This window comes from Schistocerca piceifrons, chromosome 6 (assembly GCF_021461385.2).
Source record: "Schistocerca piceifrons isolate TAMUIC-IGC-003096 chromosome 6, iqSchPice1.1, whole genome shotgun sequence".
In the NCBI taxonomy this organism is placed as follows: domain Eukaryota; kingdom Metazoa; phylum Arthropoda; class Insecta; order Orthoptera; family Acrididae; genus Schistocerca; species Schistocerca piceifrons.
In genome coordinates, this window is record NC_060143.1 from 228959522 (window position 1) to 228983326 (window position 23805).

At 40.9% G+C, this 23805-nt stretch overlaps 1 protein-coding gene across 2 annotated transcripts in view; it reads right to left on the reverse strand.

The window, feature by feature from the left end:
- The window catches only part of LOC124802881, a 255647-nt gene that overhangs the window by 63489 nt on the left and 168353 nt on the right, over positions 1-23805 (reverse strand). For both annotated transcript variants that reach the window (XM_047263926.1, XM_047263927.1), the window contains exon 16: positions 13356-13405. In XM_047263926.1, coding sequence (XP_047119882.1) covers positions 13356-13405 — 50 coding nt within the window. The remainder of the gene's footprint in view (positions 1-13355; positions 13406-23805) is intronic.

The window sequence follows — 23805 nt, forward strand, 5'->3', positions numbered from 1 at the left end:
TGGGTATTGTAAAGTAGTGAAACAATTTATCTTTGTTGTTACTGAGAAAAAGTTTATAATAGCAGTTCTTTATATTATCCCCATATCTTCTGACAGGCCCTGCCTTTATGCAGGAGTACATATAACTGCATTTCTTTAAAGAGATATGCTACAACAAACGAAGTAACCTTGTATATCTTTATCAAACCCATCGCACAAATGGTAACTTGTCCTTGATTTAGTGCAGGCTAGTACTCACTCACAATATCTGTCTAGATGAAAATCAGGGTTAACCTATGAAGAGGACTGATTTTCACTGCTTGTAGCTGTGCTTGAACCAATTTCATGTACGCTAATCAACTGTAGATGTAATCTATTGCAATACTCGCAAAGTGGAACAAACATTACTACTTTTCTGGCAATAGAGCACACTCATCTACATCTACATCACTACTCTGCAATTCACACTTAAGAGCCTGGAAGTGGGTTCATCGAATAACTTTCACACTATTTCTCTACCATTCCACTCCTGACAATGCACAGGAAAAAAGAACACTTAAATCTTTCCGCGCTAGCTGTGTTTTCTCTTATTTTATTACAACTTTTTTTTCTCCCTTTGTAGGTGGGAATCAACAAAATACTTTTGCATTCAAAGGAGAAAGTTGGAGATTGAAATTTCATGAAAGAATCTTGTCACAACAAAAAAACTCTTTTGTTTTAATGATTAGCACCCAAACTTGTGTACCATATCCATGACACACTCTCCCCTATTTTGCAATAATACAAAACAAGCTGCCCTTCTTTGAACTTTTTTGATCTCCTCCATCACTCCTATCTGGTGAGGATCCCTTACCACGTGGTAATACACTAATCTCTCACTAATATGGCCCTCAGTAGTTGCCTCTCAGTAATCCGGCACACTTTTGGCTTCTAGTCATTCAACCTGAAATGGCGCCTACAATAATGAAATTTTGTCTGCAACAATGTTGTTAGTTTATTATAATGTTCAACATTCTCGTACACATTGAAATTGTGGCTTTCCTTAGGGATCATTTTTGTGGTTTCTAAAGGGAAATACATTATAATAAACCTCAAGCAGAAACTCGAAATTAGATATAAACTGAACTCAGGTTCTTCACAGAACTGTTGTTGCTGGCAACAGTGTTGGATGGGCAACTATTTATGACCAAACTTCAGCAGAAAAGAGGTAATCATAAGGTCACAGGAAAGTTACAATGAATCTGATGAAGAAAAAGACATAGGAGGAGAAAACATAAGGATATCTCAAACTGCTAGTGCTGAAGCTGGAAACATCTTCCTGGAGTACATTATGCTACAATCAGAAACATGGCAAGAACTATGAAAAGCTTGTAAAGCCGTTGTGTGATAAAGCATACTACCGTCGTGTATCATCAGGGTGACAACCAAAACTTTGGGACATGTTTCATAGTGAATGTCGAGTGATACTAATATGTGTGTACACACTCGAGAACTAAGTTTTCTGTAAAAATGATTGTATCTTTTGATTTGATAAAGTACAATCCCTATGTGTTTAAACTAAATTTTAAACACTCTCAACAATCCAGCACTTCCGCTAATCCGGCACCCATTCATACGAGGAATGACCAGTTCAGCAAGAGTCTAGTGTATTCTAGCAGAAGACAGATAAGTGTAATGTATGCAGTCTCTTTAGTGGGTTCGTTATATCTTCTAAAAGTTCTGCAAATAAAACACAGTCTTTGGTTCACCTCCTCCACAACATTATCTATGTGATCGTTCCCATTTAAGTTGGTCGTAACGGATATTCCTTGATGAATTAACAGCCTTTAGATTAGTAACATAAATCATTACTATAGATTATGAACAGCAGAGGGCACATAACGCTTCCATGAGGAATGCCAGACATTGTCCTGTGTCTGAGCTGCACCCTTTGAGAGCGAAGCCTTCGTTTTTTTCTTGAGACCCTCCAACCTAAAAAATTGCCCAGTCTACTCCACACAACCCCCACTAGTCATGTAGCTGCTTCCTGGATGTAATGGACCCCTGACCTATTAAGTGGAACCTGATACCCACCACCTTAGGGCACAAGTCAAGAAATCTGCAACCTACTCGGTCACATAACTGTCCGTGTCTCTAATTCAGACCCTCCACTCAGCTCTGTACCAAAGGTCTGTAATTGGTCCTGTTGACAATACTACAGATAGCACGCTCTGCCTTCATCTTGCAAGCAAGACTGGCCATCTTTACCACTTCCGATAACCACTGGAAACCAGAAAGAATCTCTTCCAATAGAAAGTGGCACACATCATTAGTAACGCCATGAGCCACCACCTGCAGCTGGCTGCACTCTGTGCTCTTCATGGCATCCAAAAGCACCTATTCCACATCAGGGATGACTCTCCAGACAGAGCACACAGTGCACTTTTTCCCTTTCTTGGCAGCCATATCCCTAAGGAGCCTCATTATGTGCCTAATACTGGACTCCCATAAAGACAGCTTTAGATTATTGGTTAGCCCTTTTCTCACGTGATATCAAACAAACCATGGATGGAAGGCAACATGCAGGTTCCATATTCCTAGATTTCTGGAAAGCATTTGACACTGTGCTCCCCACTGCCTATCACTGACGAAGATCTGAAATACGGTTTAGGTGAGTGGGTAGAAAACAATAGAACAAAACACGTGGTCTTTGATGGCAAGTTTTCATTAGAGACAAGGGTATCGTCAGGAACCCTCAGGGAAGCTCGATAGGGCCACTCTTATTCTCTGTACACATAAATGATCTGATGAACAGGGTGAGCTGTAATTTACAGCTGTTTGCTGATGATGCTATGATGTACGGGAAGGTGTCATCACTGAGTGACTGTAGGAATATTCAAGATGGCTTAGACAAAATTTCTAGTTGGTGTGATACATGGCAGCTTGTTCTAAATGAAGAAAAATGTAAGTACTGCAGATGAATAGGAACAACAGTCCCATAACATTCAAATACAGCATCTAATAGGGTGCAGCTTGAGACAGCAGATTCATAGGCACAATTATGGCATAACAATGCAAACCAATATGACGTGAAATGAGCACATCAGGTTGGTAGTAGGGATAGAGAATTCTCGACTTCTTTTTAATGGGAGAATTTTGGGGAAGTGTAGCTCATCCATAAAGGAGATGCCACACAGAAAGCTGGTGTGATCCATTCTTTGGCACCAGTATGGATTAAAGGAAGGCAATGAAGTAATTCAGAGGCAGACTGCTAGGTTTGTTAGTAGTAGGTTAGATCAGCATGAAAGTATTACAGAGATACTTCATGAACTCAAACAGGAATCCCTGGAGGAAAGATGATGCTCTTTCTGCCTGGTATTATTGCACAACTTTAGAGAACTGGTATTTGGGGCCAACTGCAGAATGATTCTACTGCTGCCAACATACATTTTACATAAGAACCATGAAAATAAGATGCATGCAATTAGGGCTCATCTGGAGGCTTTTAGACAGTTGTTTTTCCCTCGTTCTATTTGTGAGTCGACCAGGAGAGGAAATGACAGGTAGTGGTATGTGCCATACTGTAGTCTGCAAGTATGTATCTAGATGTAGATGTAGACTAGCAGCAACATTATCTTTTGATGTCGTTTCAACGAGGAATTTCTTAAGCAAATATATCAGTCCTCAGTTTAGTTTACACATTACACAATGAAATACGGAGAAGCACTTCCAATAACTGGCACTTACCTCATACCCCAAAATTAACACAGAATACACAGTAAATGAATTTACTGTCTTGACCATCAGCCAAAAACACCTGTCAGACGAAAAAACTACCCTACTTTACATATTTTTCATTCCCCGATAGCCACTGGGATAACCTTGGGTGCAAAAGATGTTATTGCCACTGAAGTATTTTCTCTGAAAGAATTAGCAACTGGAATATTATATCCAAATGAGAACTGAACATCTTGCAGTGGCCCCTTGATGGACTCTGCAATACTTTTATTTACTGAACAGATAAAAAAAGTGACTTCAAATGGACTGCTGTACACATTACCAAAATAAAAGAAACAAAATAATTTTTATATACACTCTGTATTCTTGCCTAAGACACGTGTGAAGTTCTTTAATATTGTGTAATTTTTATTATGATTTATTTACTCAACAAGTTTTGTGCAAGCCAAAGCTACTTGGTCATGGAATGACTCAGCACTAGTTTACAGAACACTACTAGAAAATTTATTTATGAAGAAAGAAGTAACAAATAAAACATGGAAAAATGAGAGTACAGGAATAAATAACACATTACAGAGTAAATTTTTCAAGTATTGTGAGGAACTACTGTACAGAATAGGAGTATGCCATGGGGAAACCTTTCAACTTGAATCTGAATACTGTATTTACCCAAGTATAAGACAACCATGAACATAAGATAATCTCCTCCTCCTCCTTTTTATGAGGCTCCTTGAGAAAATTTTTATTTTTAACTTAATCTGGCTAATCACAATTGCAAACTGTTTTATTGATATAAAGAATCTGCCTAAAAAGGTTAACATTATAGCTATTCTGAACTTATACCATTTACTAACTGTGTACATTTTGATGATAAATGGAGAAATACAACAACAAAAATAAATGTTTTACCTAAATTACTATTTTCACTTCCTTTTCTGCTCACTATCTCTGTGTTATTACCATTTTTAATTAAATGAAATGTCATGTGGTTAGAGTCTCTCGTCTGGTAGACCTGTCACATGGTGCAAGTCTTTTGATGTGATGACACTTCGGTGACTTGCGGATGGAATTTTTAATCATCATCATCATCGGTCTCACTACATTCACTTGTAAGGCTACAGGCATTTCTTCCTTCCTAACACTTCTATCACAGTATGTCATTTTCTGAGTCATCCATACCATTGCATATGCAGCACTTTTTGAATCCTTCCATAATACATTCACTTGAGATTCTGCCCCAGGTGGTAAGGATCCACTGACCCAGCATGGATACTTAATGTTCTTTAATTTCCCCCTGGAGTGAGAGCACGGTCTCCTGGAAGAAGCAACTCACTGTAAAGCTGTCACAAGTGAATCATAAAAGGTTTATTCACCTATTACTTGACATCGTGAGGTCATGCCACCCGGAGTTGTGACAAGGTCTGTGTTGTTCTTCACTATCAGAACCTTAACTTCCTGGGTGAGGTATCCCCTGAAAGAATCCAGCACAAGCATTTTTCTTCTTTTAGGCAAAGAGCCTGGTATTCTGTTCCTACCAACCTTCAACCAACCTAGAATCAGTGCATTTGTCATACAGCACTTTTCTTGGAATCTAAAGATAAGCTCTGCAGGCAGTTTTCTTTTTGGTATTGTTTACCCGCAAAGAATCATATATCGGAGGAGCTCCCTTCCATCTGTTAGTGCACTCAGCATTACTGGTGACCTTTTCATTGGCAGAACTTCCTATAGGTACACTTTTAATGCTCTTCACATAAACCATAACATTTGACACCATACCAAATTAAACAGGCATCTGATCAGCATTGCCCAAATGCCCAAATGGACCAGCAAATAGTCATGCCATTTTCTATGATTGATTACACTGAGGTGGCAAAAGCCATGGAATACCTGCTAATATCATGGCAGACCTCCTTTTTTTCCAGCTTAGTGCAGCAACTCAACTCTACAGGTCATTGGAAGTCTGCAGAAATATTGAGCCATGCTGCCTCGGTAGCCATGAATAACTGTGAAAGTATTTCTGGTGCAGGATCTTGATTATGTCGCATAGGCTGCAGTCGTGTGTGAGTTGAGTTTAGCGTGCGTGCGTGCGTGCGTGTGTGTGTGTGTGTGTGTGTGTGTGTGTGTGTGTGTGTGTGTGTGTGTCATCTATTTCTGACAAAGGCCTTCGATGGCCGAAAGCTTATACTGTGACAGTCTTTTGTTGTGCCTATCTGCGACTCAGCATCTCCACAAATGGTGAGTGACAACTTTCCTTTTCATAGTGCTGTTACATTCCTTCCTGGATTTTCAATTGTTTGAAATGTTCAAATATGTGTGAAATTGTTAAATGTATGTGAAATATTGTTGACATGTGCATTTGTGGGCAAAGCAATGGGTAAAAAGCTTATCTTAAATCACTGGATGACTTATATTAGTTATAATCTGGAAAGTAATACGGGAAGGGGTAACAATGACCAGCCTCCAACTTGCATGAGCATAATACGGGAAGACTATGGGGAGGAGGAGATGGAGAGACAGTGAGGGGGAAAGAAGAGGTAGGCACAGACAGGAGGAGGAGATGGACAGAGATAAGGGAGGGGGGTATGGACATGAAGAAAGAGGAGAAGATCAAGAGAAATGGGGAGATGAAAAGATAGTCTGAGCGAGTGAGGAGGAAGAGATGAACAGACAGAGGTGGAGGAGGAAATGGACAGAGCGAGGGAAGAGGAGGAAATGGACAGAGGAAGGCAAGAGGAGGAAATGGAGAGGGACTGGGAGAGGGGGAGAGGTGGGGAGAGGGGGAGAGAGGGGGGGGAGAGTGAGATGGACAGAGAGGGGAGAGAGGAAGATGGACAAAACGAGGGGGAGAGGAGATGGAATTAGAAGATGGAGAAGGAGCTGGATAGGGATGAAGAAGCAGATGAAGATGGGGCAGAGGGGATGGGGCAGATTGACAGAGAGAAGGGGAGGAGGAGATGGAGTGAGGGGTAGTAGGAGATGGACAGAGATTGGGGGTGGAGGAGGTGGAAAGATAGAGGGGGAAAGTATTGTATGGTTCACACAATCCAGTGCTTTTGTTATATCAATCAAAACACCAAATGTCTTCAATCTATCATATAGCCCTGCTATTACTTCACACAAAAGAATAAATAGCATTGGACTAAAACCAAACTGAAAATCTAACAGCAAATTATATGCACTACAATTTCCATTACTCACATATTGCTTTCTCAAAAACTTTTGAAAACTGTGGTAGCAAAGAAATTAGCTGGTAACTGTCTGCATTATCTTTTCTATCCTTTTTATAAAAGAGTTTCACTTGTGAGTATTTCAGTCTCTTAAGAAACTGACCGCTCCTGACAGGTTCATTGAACAGATGACTCAAGTACAGAATTAATGTATGGTAAACTGATCTTAATACCACTTGAAATTTCATAATACCTGTGGGAAACTTTACTTTTTAATGATGCAATAATTGATTTAGTTTTGTCTCTTGGTTGTTTCCTGTAGTTGCACATAAAGTTTCAAGAGTTCTACACATTTACCTGTACTACCAACAACATTTTGATTTATCTTGCTGATTTTTCACAAGAAGTGATTGTTAAATATTCTACACAACTCCCCTGGTAGATCACTAACAGTTTCATTCTCACATTAGACAGGCACGTTATACTGAGCACACATGTTCTGTCCAGATACCTCTTTCACAACAGACCATATACACTGCTGGAATAAAAACTTAGTATACCCTTTCAGAAGTTTCCAATTCACTCAAGTTTATTTTTGCAGCAGAGCATGTAGTGTACATGAAATGATTACATTTGCAGATCAATAGCACAAGTGGTTCTGAGGTACTAGGTATCGACCCATGCTGAAACACCCATACTAGCACATGATGTAGCTTCCACAGGTGGCAGTGCAATTGGTTACTCTGGCATCCAGTCGATTATATAGATGGCAAATTCTGTCCTGGGATATGTTATGCGACAACTGCTTGACCTGTTTGTGTAGTTCCGTAAGAGTTGTTGGTTGACGAGTTGCACGAGTCACTTCTCATCCCATAACATCCCACATTTGCTCAATTACAGATTAGTCTGGAAATCATGTTGGCCTAAAAAGATGCTGTATGTCTTGCAGAGAACATTGAGTTTCACAGGCAGTGTATGGATGAGCATTATCCTGTTGGAACAAACACATTACCTTCCTGTTGCATAAACAGCAAAAGAACAGGTCTAACATCTTTCTGCATGTACTAAACACTGATTAGTGTCCCCTCCAGAAACGCCAGAGATGGACTAGAACTGTAACTTAATACACCCCATACCATAAGCGTGGGGCCATTGTGTCTTGGACAAATGCACTCTTATGAGACACTTCTCACCATGTCTACATCGTACGCACAAACAATTATCACTTGCATGCAGGCAGAACCTGATTTCATTGCTGAAGACCACGGCATGCCCTTCCGTCTTCCAAGTGATCCTCCGACAGCAACAGTGGAGTTGTGCACGTCGATGTTGTGGCTTGTGCGGAAGAGGGGCTAGAGATGTGTGTGCCCATAGTCCCATTACTAATAACTGGTTTGCAACAGTTCATGTTGACATGTCTGGGCTCACAAGCCTTCTTATCTGTGCTGTGGTAACTGTACGATCTGCCACTGCTGCCCTCACAATACGACAATGCTAGCGGGCATCTGTGCAGTATGGACATCCAGAACCACATCTATGGGTGTGACAATGTTCACGGGACCACTGACACCTGCATCGTAGCAGAAGTGATGCAGCACATCCAACTTGTGCGGCAATTCTCCAAAAGGACCATCCCGCCAATCGGAAGGTCACAATTTGACTGCTTTTGAACTTGCTCAGTTGGTTGCAGGAAGCATGGTTGCCTGCTTGCTTCACACATCTGCACCACACTGAGCCTTCTGGCTGTGAACATTCCCTATTAAATGATAGACAAGATGGCACTCTGGTTGCTATGCCACTATGTTATCTGTTGGCAGATGACGTTGACACCATTATAAACACATTTACTATCCCCCAGGTAGCATATGCCATCATCACATCAAGATCAACATCATCTTTCCACATGTACTATCTTTTCCCACACTGCAGTTTTAATTATTTCTGAAAAATTTCTATTCTCTTAATGTAGTACATTGTTTCAGCCTATCTCAGCACTTTGCAATATTATTTGTAATAAAATTCTGTTGCTAGGGGTACTATTTTTATTTTATTTTTTATTTTATTTTTTTTAGCAGTGTAGTTTTAATTTTTTTTCTGAGAGACTTCTGTTCTCTAGGTGAAATACAACATTTGAGATTGTCTCAGCACTTTGCAGTATTTTCTGTAGTACAATTCTGTTACTGGGCTATGTCCATCCTTCATATTATGATATAACTCCCATTTCCTCCTATATTAAATGCTAATAGCATCAGTTATCCAAATTGGTTGCTTACTATCACTGCATATGTGCCTGCACTTTAAACAAACATGATACAAGTTTGACAAAATATAATATATTTGTTGTTCAAGCCATTTGTAATGCAGTCTTCTTGTCAAGGCAGCCCTTTGAGAATGGCTTTAGATGTCTTGTGTTCCTAGTGGATTCTTATCATTAAATATTTTGTTTCCTACTTTGCGGTCTGACTCTACCTTGATTAGTTTCATAATTACTATCTGTTCGTAATGGTCTGAGAGTTCATTATTAACTTTTTTCACACTGTGCTGATCAACTAGAAAGCTATATATAAAGATATTATTTGTGATTGTGCTGCTGCTTCCCTGAACTCTAGTTGTAAAATTCAAGTAAATCAATTAACATTCTTTGCTTTGGGGAATTAGTTAGAAAGTTCTGTACTGAAATCCACATACAACTTCCTGTTTTTCTTGAGGATCGTATCTATCACAATGTCAAGGTTGCAGAGGAAAACTCTGTTGTCTAAAATAGGGGATCTACACAGGAGTATAATAAAAAAACTTTTTCACTGAAAATTCAAACTCCTCCACACAACCTTCAAATATTTGGTCTTGACAATGTTTTGATTGTCAAGTCTCTTGATTGAGTGATTAACCTTTGGTGTATATGGCCACTCCTGACATATCCGAGGCTTTCGCCTTGGGCCACAGCTACACACATTACTGGTACAGTCTGTAAGATGTCCATGCTCCAGCTCCACAGAAGACACCCCTTGGCAGACCTTGCTGGCAACAGCATAACAGGCATAGCATATCAACCACAAGTTGGACTGTGTCCAAAACACACTGGTCTGTTCTGAAGTGGAACTCCAGCCAGCATCATGGAAACTTGCAGTGCCAGTTTCACCATGAGAGGTGCCAGCCTTGAGACCAGCAGCATGCGCATCCCAGACAACAGTACTACAATTGGAAGCATTACTTTGCCTTCACAAATCACGTGCCATCCAAGCATTGGGCAAATATCACTCCCCTAGATGTGTATTTCAAACGGTGCCCAGCCACTTTCTGCCAGTTCAGTCCACTACGCCACTGCAAGTAATTCCGAAGAAGAGCGACCACCAGGATCTACAGGGTGAAAAGTATTTAAACTGACAAACTCTGGGAGGTTGTAGGGGTCATCAAAACAAATATTTTTCCCTAATGTCATTTTTTCCTATGAGGATTATTTAAACCGGTGGAGGCCATATTACACTCTTCAGATGTTAGAGGCCATATTACGATCTGCCACTGTTAGAGGGCATATTACACTCTTCAGTTATAGGCAACTGCTGTCCATGTGCATTGTCTCTGTTTACTAATGGAGCGATACACCTGGAGTGAGTACACTGATATGGTTGGTGCATACTACGTAGCGCACCACAACGGACGAGCTGCACTGCGGGTTTATCAACAACAATATCCTAATCGCCGTATCCTGCATCATATGACCTTAGATGCTGTGTACCAGCGTCTGCGTGAGACTAGGTCATTTAGCAGATTACCTGGACAGGGATGCCGTCGCACGGTAAGAATGCTGCAAATTGAGGAAGCTGTCTTGCAGCAAGTGGAGTGGGATCCTTCAATCAGCACTCGTGCAATTGCGTGTAACATGGGGACGTATCAGACAAATGTAAGAACAGTCTTTCAAGAGCAATTGTTACATCCATTTCACTTACAGCATGTTCACAACCTGGAACCAGTTGATTATCCACCCAAAGCACAGTTTTCGCAGTGGTACCTGGAACAGTGTGATATGCATCCTACATTTCCATCCTCTGTGTTGTTTACCAATGAAGCAAAGTTCGGGCGTGATGGAGTCTTCAACATGCACAATTCGCATGTTTGGAGTGAGGATAACCAACATGCCACAGTTACTAGTGCTCATAAAGTGCAGTTCTTTGTTAATGTGTGGGACGGTGTTGTTGGGGACTGTTTAATTGGGCCGTATTTGCTACCTAGGCCATTAAATGGCAGGCACTATTACAATTTTCTCACCAGAGCATTACCAGAATTGCTGGAAGATGTCCCGCTCCCTACAAGACAATGCATGTGGCTCCAACATGACAGGGCACTGGCACATTTCAGTTGCCGTGTGCGCTGATTCCTGGACCGACGGTTTCCAGAAACGTGGATTGGCAGAGGTGGTCCTGTACCATGGCCCGCTCGAGCCCCAGATATGTCCCCTCTGGAGATGCACAACCTTGTTTATGCAACCCCTGTTGCATCAGAAGAGGATGTGGTTGCCTAGATAGTAGCAGCAGCAGGAACAATTCAAGATACTCCTGGGGTTTTTGCCCATGTCAGACAGAACACGATCCGACGGTGTAACCTTTGTTTACGTGTCAATGGAGGCATTTTTGAAAATCTACTGTAATTGAAATTGGGTTGTGTTAATGTGTTGTCTCTTGGTCACAAAAAACTGAAAAAGTGTTTGTTGGTTTAATTAATTTGCCATCAGAGCAATCTTCCTCTACCAGTTTAAATACTCCTCATAGGAAAAACTGACATTAGGGAAAAATATTGTTTTATGTCCCCTACAACCTCCCAGAGTTTGTCGGTTTAAATGCTTTTCACCCTGTATATCCCGCAGTTCTGGCAGCAGCCCAATCTGGAGGATACTGTACTGCTGTCACTACAAGCAGCCAGCCATTGCCCTGGGAACTTCACCTCCTCCAACTTGCCTCCCTTGGAATTGGTGCCCAAAGACTGGTATTCTTGAGTAGAACTTACACCATCAACAGTAGTTGCCATCACAGTACTACTAAAAGGACTTCTACTTTTTCACACTTACTGAAAAGGGGTCAGTGCTAACTGAACATAAGACTTATTATCCCTTTTGTAAATAAGTTCAATGATACCTGTCTTCGTGATTCCCTCTGTGGAACTTACAATCTTTCATGTGCTGTCATGGACAGACTAAATGATGATTACTGTTTATCAATCATTAATTTGGTAAGTCCAGTTGGCACACTAAGTCAATTCTGAACAAGTTTAGTCTGTACAAGTCTGTTTGTATTTCTGCATTTTGGTGTGGAATGAAGGTAAATGTTAATTTACAACCTGGGACAATCAGTTACTGAGTGTGTGTATAACACAGAACACATCACCTCCATTCTGCAATGAACTCCTTGCACACAAATCAGACAAGATGTACCTCTCCAAAGGAAACCTTATTATTTCTTTGCTATGTAAATGACGCTCTGAGACACAGATAAATTAGCAGCTCAACTACTTTGCCTATTATTTCTCTAATACTTTGGTGAAATAAACTAACTACATCTTCTGATCTGCAGTCCTCATTTACTGAATGAACCTGAGCATCTTAGCGAACTTCCACAGGCAGAGCAGAAATACTTCCTATGTGGCATCATCCTAAGAAAGGCCTAGCCTTTCAACATGTAATCACCAGAATTTAGCTTTGAGTAATTAAAGATGTTCATGGCCTATTCGGCTCCAGTAATAAGTTTAATAATTCATTGTATTTATATTAACTGATTTACATCTGAAACATGTTATGGATATTAATAAAGACAAGAAAACAATACTACAGAAAAAGTTCCATGAAATCTACAGAAAGATTTGTGCAAAAATGCATGAAAACTCTACAATAAATAAAAAAATATCTAAATTTAGGTGCTGTTATACAGAAAACGAAATCTGAATATAAAAGTGATATTACTAATAATTTAGCAATAAAGGAGACAGCCCACCGAAAGGCAGAAGCGCTGTGTTGTCGATAGGTACACAAACAAAAGGTACAGAGCTTTGCCGGCTTTTGGAATGAACTTCGGGCATACAGTGAGTGGACTGGGGTGGGCTGGGGATGCAGGGTGGGGTGGGGTGAGACATGGAGAGAGGCGGAAGGCAGGGAGGGTTTGTGTGTGTGTGTGTGTGTGTGTGTGTGTGTTTCCTACAAGCTTGAAAAAGAAAGTTCATCCTGAAAGTTAGCAAAGCTCTGTACCTTTTATTTGTGTATCTGTCAACAACACAGCACTTCCGCCTTTTGGTGAGTTGTCTCCTTTATTCCTAAATAATTCATAGTTCTCAACCAGAACTTTCCATACATTATTATACCCCAAAGTGATATTACTATCATTTTGTGACTGTTCAGACGCTTATAAACAAACATAGCTGCATATAACAACTTTAAGCATTCAGAAACACGGTGAATAATAACAATGACAAAATCAGAACAATGAGATGTACAAGAAGAATACTTACTGGACTGTGTCAAAGTAAGGTCTTGTGTTGCTAATAGTAAATCATTTATCCTGCAACAAAGTCATTTCATGAATGGTTTTAAGGTTTACATAATATCAAAAGGAATAATTTTTATTCAAAGTAAAGTATGTAATTCTACCATAGAAACTCATGTGGCATATACATGGTTCACCAAAAATACACCAACAAACTTCAAGGCATTATAGAGAGAGTCTTCAGAAACAAATTGAGGATAGAAATCAATTTCCTAAAATGTGATTTAATGACATCAGAGAACATTGAAGTTACAGGGTCTAACATCAGAAGCTAGGTAACTTCTTGAGGAGTAAAACTGTATTTTTATGCTCTGTGGTGTTTATGTGAAAGTCATGACAAAGCTTTCATTGTGTGGACCACAAAATTCTACTTGGCAAACTACAGTGTTATGGCATTAATGGCACCCCTTGTATGGATGGAATCTTACCTTCATAAAAGAAGGCTGAGGGTCTCATTAGGAGATGGTACTGCAGGCATGAAAATAACCTTGGAGTGGGTGAAAGTAATGTGTAGTACCACAAGGATCAATACTGGGTCCACTCTTGTTTCTAACCAACATAAATTATTTTCCAGTGACTTTAAAGGCAGAAACTAAAACATTTGCTGATGACACAAATACACTAATCAAGGGTCCAACAAACACTTGCAGAGACAGTTCAGTTACTAGATGAACAGGCATACACGTGGTTCACAGCTAACAGTTTTAGGCTTAAGGTCACAAAGACCAATATTATGCAGTTTAATACGTTGAGTTGCAGACAGACATGATGAAAAGATGTAAGCTTTTGGCCAAAGCCTTAATCACAAAAGAAAAGCACACACAAAGTCACGTAAGCAAGCACACCTCACACAAACATGACATTTACAAAGTGAAAGCCAGTGAAGGAATATTTTAGGGAATTCGTTACAAAATTTATTTCAAAGCCCCAAACAGATCTTTACAAGCTTTCTCCTAGAGCAACTTCGGTTGTACCTATGTGACTCAAGTTGCCCGTCTTTCAGAACTGAGGCATGTCCCATTAAGTTGCTGATAAGAATCACCTTGAGGCCCCTGCTGAAACTGCTAGTGAATACATGCCATTGGCTTTAGCCAATAGTGAACGTGGGATATATGTCACGTGTGTGCATTCTGGATGATTCTGCACTGCAGGCACAGTTGCTTCACTCTCTTGTGATCCAGACCTTGAGCAGAACAGACGTCTTCCTTGGGAGGCAGAGCCTCTGGTTCTGCACTCCGTGACCTGCTACCAACATAAGTTAACATGAAATGACGCCCTTCCATTGTCCATTGCAGTTGGTTGTTCGACCTCCTAGACTGGCCTAAACCTGGTAAATTCCAACCCTCAGCATGCCCTTTGTATGCTGTACACTGAAATATACTTTCTTTATTTTACCTAATTTCCTGTTCTATCATTTAACGGCAGTCCTGGATGCCCACTTACAGGTCCTGACCGCTCAACCTCCTGTACATTGTCGCTGTGAGCCAAAGGCAACAACCTTTGCCCCCCTTCCCTGCCTATGTATGGACGGCTATCTCCAGCCACTCTGGCCACAAAGCAACTGCAACGCATTGAGCAGGAGCAACAATCCAGAGTGGGCCAGGGAAAGAGGAGGGATATCACAGTATGGGTGCAGAAAGAGAAATTAACACAGGCTGGCAAGGCATGCAAGGACTCGAGGTGGCAGGACACAGTTGCCAAGTGCAGTGTTAGGACACCACAGGGAAGGGTTGGGGAAGGAGGATGCAGGGGAGGAGGGGCGGAATGGAGAGGAGCAGAAAACGGGCTAAGACCGGTGGGTGCACTGTCAAAGAGCAGTGCACAATGAAGTTGAGTGGACATGGACTGAGAGGAGGTGTCAGGGCAGAGGGGTGCAGAAACAGTTGGGTGGAGGACGTAAGGACAGTAGGTTGAGACCAGGATTATTTTGGAAGCAGAGAATGTGTTGTAAGTACAACTCCCATCTTCACAATTCATAAAAGCTGATGGTAGAGGGGAGGATCCAGATAGCCCATGTCATGAAACAGTTATTGAAATCAAACATGTTATGTACAGTTGCATGTTGTGTCATAGAGTGGTCCACATCACTCTTGGCCAAAGTTTGTCGGTGGCTATTCATGTTAGTGGACAGCTGGTTGGTGGTCATAAGAATACAAAAGGCTGAGCAATGGTTGCAGCAGAGCTAGTGTATGACATGCCTGCTTTCACAGGTGGCCAGCCCCTGATGGAGTAGGATACACCTGTGGCAGGGTTGGGTGGGTGGATTGGGTAATCTTACACCTGGGTGTACCAAAAGGATATGATCTCTGTGTGCAAAGGACTGGGACTGGAAGTGGCATAGGGATGGACTAGGATGATGCTGAGGTTAGGTGGGTGGGTGATGGTACACCATGTTCGAAGGGGTGTCAGAGATCCTGGGTAGGATGTCTCTAATTTCTGTGCATGGTGAGAGATAATCAAAGCCCTGACAAAGAATGTGACCCAGTTGTCCCAGTCCAGCATGGTAAAGGGTGACAAGAGGGCAATCTCTTGTAGCTGGTTCTTAGGCATGGTGGGAGGATGCTACTAGAGATCACCTCCTTCATCACCCAATACCAACCTGAATTGGAACAATTGGACCACAACCTTCATGAGGGCTCTGATTATCTAATATCATACACTGACATTATGAGGGACATCCCACCCAAGATTCTTCTCACCCCTCTGTAAGTGGTGATCCACTACCCACCCAATCTCTACAACATCCTATTCCATCCTTTTACTACTCGCAATCACAGTCCCTTGCCACAGCGATCATACCCCTGTGGAAGATCCAGGTGCATGATCTGTCCAATCCATTCACCCAGCACTTCCTCCCCTGTCACAGGCTTATCCTGCACCACCACAGGTAGGCTACATGTGAAAGAGGTCCTGCTGTAATCATTGCTCAGCTTTTTATACTGGTACAACTACAATCCAGCTGTCCACCAGGACGAATGGCCACCTCCAAACTGTGGCCAAGAGTGAAGTGGACCACCCTGTGGCATAACATGTTTGATTTCAATGGTTGCTTCACAACCCAGGCCATCAGGATCCTTCCCTCCTCAGGCTTTTATGAACTGTGAAGATGGGAGTATTTATTGCAAAATACTCTCCATTCTATTTTGCAATAAATACTCTCCATCCCCCCCCCCCCCCCCCATGAACCATGGACCTTGCCATTGGTGGGGAGGCTTGCGTGCCTCAGCGATACAGATAGCCGTACCGTAGGTACAACCACAACGGAGGGGTATCTGTTGAGAGGCCAGACAAACGTGTGGTTCCTGAAGAGGGGCAGCAGCCTTTTCAGTAGTTGCAAGGGCAACAGTCTGGATGATTGACTGATCTGGCCTTGTAACAATAACTGCGAACGGCTGAAAGCAAGGGGAAACTACGGCCGTAATTTTTCCCGAGGGCATGCAGCTTTACTGTATGATTAAATGATGATGGCGTCCTCTTGGGTAAAATATTCCGGAGGTAAAATAGCCCCCATTCGGATCTCCGGGCGGGGACTACTCAAGAGGATGTCGTTATCAGGAGAAAGAAAACTGGCGTTCTACGGATCGGAGCGTGGAATGTCAGATCCCTTAATCGGGCAGGTAGGGTAGAAAATTTAAAAAGGGAAATGGACAGGTTAAAGTTAGATATAGTGGGAATTAGTGAAGTTCAGTGGCAGGAGGAACAAGACTTCTGGTCAGGTGACTACAGGGTTATAAACACAAAGTCCAATAGGGGTAATGCAGGAGTAGGTTTAATAATGAATAGGAAAATAGGAATGCGGGTAAGCTACTACAAACAGCATAGTGAACGCATTATTGTGGCCAAGATAGATACGAAGCCCACACCTACTACAGTAGTACAAGTTTATATGCCAACTAGCTCTGCAGATGACGAAGAAATTGAATAAATGTATGATGAAATAAAAGAAATTATTCAGATAGTGAAGGGAGATGAAAATTTAATAGTCATGGGTGACTGGAATTCGAGTGTAGGAAAAGGGAGAGAAGGAAACGTAGTAGGTGAATATGGATTGGGGCTAAGAAATGAAAGAGGAAGCCGCCTGATAGAATTTTGCACAGAGCACAACTTAATCATAGCTAACACTTGGTTTAAGAATCATGATAGAAGGTTGTATACATGGAAGAACCCTGGAGATACTAAAAGGTATCAGATAGATTATATAATGGTAAGACAGAGATTTAGGAACCAGGTTTTAAATTGTAAGACGTTTCCAGGGGCAGATGTGGACTCTGACCACAATCTATTGGTTATGACCTGTAGATTAAAACTGAAGAAACTGCAAAAAGGTGGGAATTTAACGAGATGGGACCTGGATAAACTGAAAGAACCAGAGGTTGTACAGAGTTTCAGGGAGAGCATAAGGGAACAATTAAGAGGAATGGGGGAAAGAAATACAGTAGAAGAAGAATGGGTAGCTCTGAGGGATGAAGTAGTGAAGGCAGCAGAGGATCAAGTAGGTAAAAAGAAGAGGGTTAGTAGAAATCCTTGGGTAACAGAAGAAATATTGAATTTAATTGATGAAAGGAGAAAATATAAAAATGCAGTAAATGAAGCAGGCAAAAAGGAATACAAACGTCTCAAAAATGAGATCGAGAGGAAGTGCAAAATGGCTAAGCAGGGATGGCTAGAGGACAAATGTAAGGATGTAGAGGCTTATCTCACTAGGGGTAAGATAGATACTGCCTACAGGAAAATTAAAGAGACCTTTGGAGATAAGAGAACCACACGTATGAACATCAAGAGCTCAGATGGAAACCCAGTTCTAAGCAAAGAAGGGAAAGCAGAAAGGTGGAAGGAGAATATAGAGGGTCTATACAAGGGCGATGTACTTAAGGACAATATTATGGAAATGGAAGAGGATGTAGATGAAGATGAAATGGGATATATGATACTGCGTGAAGAGTTTGACAGAGCACTGAAGGACCTGAGTCGAAACAAGGCCCCCGGGGTAGACAACATTCCATTGGAACTACTGACGGCCTTGGGAGAGCCAGTCCTGACAAAACTCTACCATCTGGTGAGCAAGAGATATGAGACAGGCGAAATACCCACAGACTTCAAGAAGAATATAATAATTCCAATCCCAAAGAAAGCAGGTGTTGACAGATGTGAAAATTACCGAACAATCAGTTTAATAAGCCACAGCTGCAAAATACTAACACGAATTCTTTACAGACGAATGGAAAAACTAGTAGAAGCCGACCTCGGGGAAGATCAGTTTGGATTCCGTAGAAATACTGGAACACGTGTGGCAATATTGACCTTACGACTTATCTTAGAAGAAAGATTAAGGAAAGGCAAACCTACGTTTCTAGCATTTGTAGACTTACAGAAAGCTTTTGACAATGTTGACTGGAATACTCTCTTTCAAATTCTAAAGGTGGCAGGGGTAAAATACAGGGAGCGAAAGGCTATTTACAACTTGTACAGAAACCAGATGGCAGTTATAAGAGTTGAGGGACATGAAAGGGAAGCAGTGGTTGGGAAGGGAGTAAGACAGGGTTGTAGACTCTCCCCGATGTTATTCAATCTCTATATTGAGCAAGCAGTAAAGGAAACAAAAGAAAAATTTGGAGTAGGTATTAAAATCCATGGAGAAGAAATAAAAACGTTGAGGTTCGCCGATGACATTGTAATTCTGGCAGAGACAGCAAAGGACTTGGAAGAGCAGTTGAACGGAATGGATGATGTCTTGAAGGGAGGATATAAGATGAACATCAACAAAAGCAAAACGAGGATAATGGAATGTAGTCGAGTTAAGTCGGGTGATGCTGAGGGTATTAGATTAGGAAATGAGACACTTAAAGTAGTAAAGGAGTTTTGCTATTTGGGGAGCAAAATAACTGATGATGGACGAAGTAGAGAGGATATAAAATGTAGACTGGCAATGGCAAGGAAGAGAAATTTGTTAACATCAAGTATAGATTTAAGTGTCAGGAAGTTATTTCTGAAAGTATTTGTATGGAGTGTAGCCATGTATGGAAGTGAAACATGGACGGTAAATAGTTTGGACAAGAAGAGAATAGAAGCTTTTGAAATGTGGTGCTACAGAAGAATGCTGAAGATTAGATGGGTAGATCACATAACTAATGAGGAAGTATTGAATAGGATTGGGGAGAAGAGGAGTTTGTGGCACAACTTGACCAGAAGAAGGGATCGGTTGGTAGGACATGTTCTGAGGCATCAAGGGATCACCAATTTAGTATTGGAGGGCAGCGTGGAGGGTAAAAATCATAGGGGGAGACCAAGAGATGAATACACTAAGCAGATTCAGAAGGATGTAGGTTGCAGTAGGTACTGGGAGATGAAGAAGCTTGCACAGGATAGAGTAGCATGGAGAGCTGCATCAAACCAGTCTCAGGACTGAAGACCACAACAACAACAACAACAACAACAACAACTCTCCATTCCTAAAATCATCCCAGCCTGAGCCTAAGACAACCTGCTGTCCCCACACCCTCCACCCAACTGTTTCTGCCGCCCCCCCCCCTCCCCCTGTCCTGTCACCACCACCTAATTTGCATCCCCTCGTGTTCATTGTGTGCTGCTCTCTGCCTGTGCGCTCACTGGTCTTTTTCCCTTTTGTGCCCCTCTCCTTTACTACTCCCAGTCCCCTCCCACCCCCTCAGCCATGTCCTGCCATCTGTAGTCCATGCATCCTCTGCCAGGGAGGGCTGGGACCACCACTAGTTAAAGAAGAGGTCACGGTGCACTTGTTTGACATCAGGTCATGGTGCACTTGTTTGACATCACACAGAGCAGGTCGGGTTGGCGAAGCAGTGCACTGACTGAATCAAGACACACACCCTACAAATTTTACAGAATCTATTCAGTATAAGAAATGCCTATTATTTTGTTAGTGGTCATAGTTATTGTCATATTTCACATATAAGCATGAAATTTGAAAATGTTGCAATGAAAAATAGGGACTGCTATGAATTTGCGTTTGGTGTGTATTAGACCATATATTGCTGCGTATGAAATGCAGCTAACATTTTGAATTTTTCTTTAAACTTGAGAGGAGATCAGATCAACTTCCTCAAGAAAATGGATTTTACGCAGCACATTTAGTTCCAATTGCATGCATGAGAGAACCCAACATTCATAATATCCCTCATATCTCATAAACTGTTTGAGATACTGAAACAAGATTTTGGCAAATGATAACATGTAAGGAGGGGAGTATTTTGCCATATGGCAAACACACAGAACAGTGATAAAGCAGAAGCTATAGTTTTTATTTTATTTTTTTCAAATGAGTACTACAATTTTTTAAGAATCAGTTTTTTTTAGACAGACAAAATATTATGGCGGTGCTGTCAATTTGTGGCTTCAGTTACAGTTAAAGAACCAAAGGCAGACTGTAATGCTGAATGGCTCTTCATGAGAGCTTGCCTCATCTGAGTGGGGCAACTCGTTTTGCATTGTGCTGCTGTTTCTTACTTTCATTTATGACCTCCCACAGTGTTCTAATACAAAGATTATATTTAAAACTCACCCTTTTCACAGGTAATACTACAATTCTTATTGACGAATTCTCAGAAATCAATCCCAAATAAACTATGAATGAATTTTTTGCTGAAATCTTACACTGGTTTTCTTCAAACTGTCTCACTCTATGCAGATAAAACCCATTATATGAGGTTCCTTAGAACACAAAGGAATCTAGAATACATCTACATAAACTGTAAATTTTCCACCACTCAAAAAGCTGAGGATTGTGATGCACCACTTAAAAAAGGTGTAAGCTACAATGCCTTTCTCTGTTTTTCATCTTTTTTGTCACTGCTGCCGGCCGGTGTGGCCATGCGGTTCTAGACGCTTCAGTCTGGAACCGCGTGACTGCTACGGTCGCAGGTTCGAATCCTGCCTCGGGCATGGATGTGTGTGATGTCCTTAGACTAGTTAGGTTTAAGTAGTTCTAAATTCTAGGGGACTGATGACCACAGATGTTAAGTCCCATAGTGCTCAGGATCATTTGAACCAATTTTGTCACTGCTAAACCTTGTAAACAGGGCAACTGCAGCTGTGACTAATCATCTTGTATTTAATCTTTTCGTTCTCAGATCACAATTGGTTTTGTGGCACTGAAAACCACATCTTCAGGTGACACATAACTTAGCCATATATGCTAAGTTGCCCAAAACATGGAACCCAACATTTGTTGTCAGGCTAAAGAACTAAACCACGAAATGGTGATACATCAAATCAGCCGGATATAGGGCTCCAGGTCCAAAATAGACAGCGGAGCCACAACCCCAGTTTATGCGCACTCCTAGAGCACAGGGTATGGCTGCATTCTATAAATGTTAATCTCAGATTATTTCATTGTGAAATAGGATCGTCTTTGATTGGCAAAATTTGATGGAGCAAGTGAAGTCCAACTGCAGCCTTCAGTTCACAGGAACAGATTTAGTTCTGCACAAATACAAGTTGAAAAGAAGTAAATAATAAAGAAGTTGTTAACACTCCCACACTGCTGGAATTTGAGATTCTTTTTATCTATAAGTTTAGGTTATGGATAAAATCAGTGATGTGAAAAATGAGTGGAGATAACACTTGCTCCCATAATAATTCTTGGAGACAGCTCTTAATTAAAGAAAAAAAGTTTAAATGCATTTCGTAGATGCTTAGTGGCACAGAAAGAAAAGGAAATTCGAACCATTCACACTGAACAGTTACATATATGGATTTCAACATCAGCCAATAATGGCTGAACATTTCCTACAAAAATGTTCTACAGACTTGAATAGCATTAACTATAAATTCATATTAAATTTTTAATAGCTGAGCTTGTGCTTAAACAGCTATAGCAACGCATGTTGATAGACAAAAGTAGTAAGCACATGTAAGTCAATGAGCAAAATAATGTGTATTGGCCAATACTTAAACGAAAGTGTGTCTTAGCAACTCAGTGACAACATGCTGAAGTCACCCCTAGGATTTTTAAACTATAAGCTCCCATATATCTTGAGATATCAATGAAAATCATCAGTTTTTGAAAATATAAGGTAACTGGATAGATAGAAAATCTACTCACCAAGTGGTACATGAGAAAACACATATAAAGGTACCCCTTTCGTAAACACTGCCAGTCTTTTCCTTCACACCTCTTCCTTCCCCTTCAGCCCTTCTACCAGAAGGAGCCACTGGCTCTGAATGCTTGCAATGTTTAATACCTTTATATGTGTTTTCTCCTGCAGCCGCTTAGTGAGTAGATTTTTTTACCTATCCAATTAAATTACATATATCTTGATGAGTAGGTCAGTTAAAAGGTCTGAGGATATCACTACAATGCCTTGCAGATCACTGTGATGGCCAAACCAGCCTTTTGGTTAAACAGCTCTACATAAGCAGCATTAATTTAAAATATAGGCACCCTTTCACTTGTTTAAGAAATCAAACAACTAATGATCCTTTACATAGTCACTGGCACTGCCATATAGTATAAAACTGGCATGTCATATAAGTACAATGCCACAGAAATTTCTTTTCCCTGTAATGTTTCTGTGCCGAGATCAGCTTCACAAGAAAGGTTATATACTTCTTACGTGTTCGTAGACATAACAATTAAAAGTATTACATATTTTTGTATGTGAAGTATTGTTTTCCAGGTTAACTACAGGTTAACTACATCCCTTATTAGCGTTAGTTATGTCATACAGTGTGGAGCACATAAAACTGGCCCCTGTGCTGAAAGGAATATGAATGAAGAAAATCAACGTACATCATCACTTCCTATTTTTATTGTACAGTTTCATTATTGACTATGTAATTAACAGTTTAAGTAACAGATTTACTTTTATCAGTTTAATAAGCATATTTTAGAAAGGAATTTAAAGTCTATGTTCAAAATTTTCTCAAGCAAAGTTGTGCACAACGAAGCATGTTAAGGAAAACACTTTTCAGTACTCTTTGAGGACTGTTCGAAATTTCTTCACATATGTTGTTTTTTAATGTCTCAAGTGTTCTGGGATTGCTGCTGTAGACTCTAGCCTTTAGAAATCCCCAGAGGTAAAAGTCACATGGTGACAAGTCAGGAGAGCGGAATGGTCACAAACCTTTACTAATGGTCCTCTCTCCTGTAAAATCAGTATGTATATGAGCTAAGGACAAATCTGATGTATGAGACGTTGCCCCATCTTGCTGGGAATATGCACAACATTTTTCATTTGGAGTTAACAGAGCCAAACATTCATTGTGGAGTTGCAAGTAAACAAGTGTGTTGACAATTTCGTTGAAGAACAATGGCCCAATAATTCTGTTACCAGATACAGCACACCATACACCAATTTTTAAATCGTGTAATGGCTTTTGCAGTATGCCATGGGGATCTCTGTAGCCCAGTGTACGGTGTTTTGTGAATTAATGTAACC